The 824-nt window shown below is 68.8% G+C and overlaps 1 protein-coding gene across 1 annotated transcript; it reads right to left on the minus strand.

Annotated features, from left to right (window-relative positions):
- Positions 1-5: 5 nt before the first annotated feature.
- Positions 6-818, minus strand: LOC121363315 (the record flags this gene model as incomplete). Its single annotated transcript, XM_041485517.1, has 2 exons — positions 6-545; positions 627-818. Coding segments are annotated over 2 exons (732 nt in total), but the record flags the coding sequence as incomplete, so codon positions are not given.
- Between the last annotated feature and the right edge of the window lie 6 nt (positions 819-824).

An 824-nucleotide genomic window follows, 5' to 3' on the forward strand; every position in this document is an offset into this window, starting at 1 on the left:
CCCGCCCCCACCGCCACCAGCAGCGCCCCCCCCGCGGCGGCCAGCGGCCAGTGGGGGAGGGGCGCGCCCGGGCCCCCCGGCTGACCAGTGGTCACTCCATGGCCCTCAGTGGTCACTCCGTGTCCCCCAGTGGTCACTCCGTGTCCCTCAGTGGTCAGTTGGCCCCCAGTGGTCACTCGGTGGTCTGGGGTGGTCACTCCGTGTCCCTCAGTGGTCACTCGGTGGCTCAAGGGGCTCGTGGTGGTCACTTGGTAGCCCAGGGTGGTCACTCGGTCCCCAGTGGTCACCTGCTGGCCCTCAGTGGTCACTCGGTGGTCTGGGGTGGTCACCTGGTGGCTCTCGGTGGTCACTCGGTCCAGGGTGGTCACTCTGTGTCCCCCAGTGGTCACTCGGTGGCCCTCGGTGGTCACTCGGTCCCCGGTGGTCACCTGGTGGCCCTCGGTGGTCACTCGGTCCAGGGTGGTCACTCTGTGTCCCCCAGTGGTCACTCGGTCCCCAGTGGTCACTCTGTGTCCCCCAGTGGTCACTCGGTCCCCGGTGGTCACCTGGTGGCCCGAGAGGTTCGTGGCGGTCACTGCGGTCACTCGGTGGCCCCCAGCGGTCACTCGGTGGTCTGGGGTGGTCACCTGGTGGCCCTCGGTGGTCAGTTGGTCTGGGGTGGTCACTCGGGGTCCCCCAGTGGTCAGTTGTCCCTCGGTGGTCACTCGGGGTCCCCCAGTGGTCACTCCAGGTCCCTCGGTGGTCAGTTGTCCACCCGTGGTCACTCGGGGTCCCTCGGTGGTCAGTTGGTCTGGGGCGGTCACTCCATGACCCCCAGTGGTCAC

Source organism: Pyrgilauda ruficollis, unplaced genomic scaffold, assembly GCF_017590135.1.
Source record: "Pyrgilauda ruficollis isolate IOZ18807 unplaced genomic scaffold, ASM1759013v1 scaffold7075, whole genome shotgun sequence".
Taxonomy (NCBI): Eukaryota; Metazoa; Chordata; class Aves; order Passeriformes; family Passeridae; genus Pyrgilauda; species Pyrgilauda ruficollis.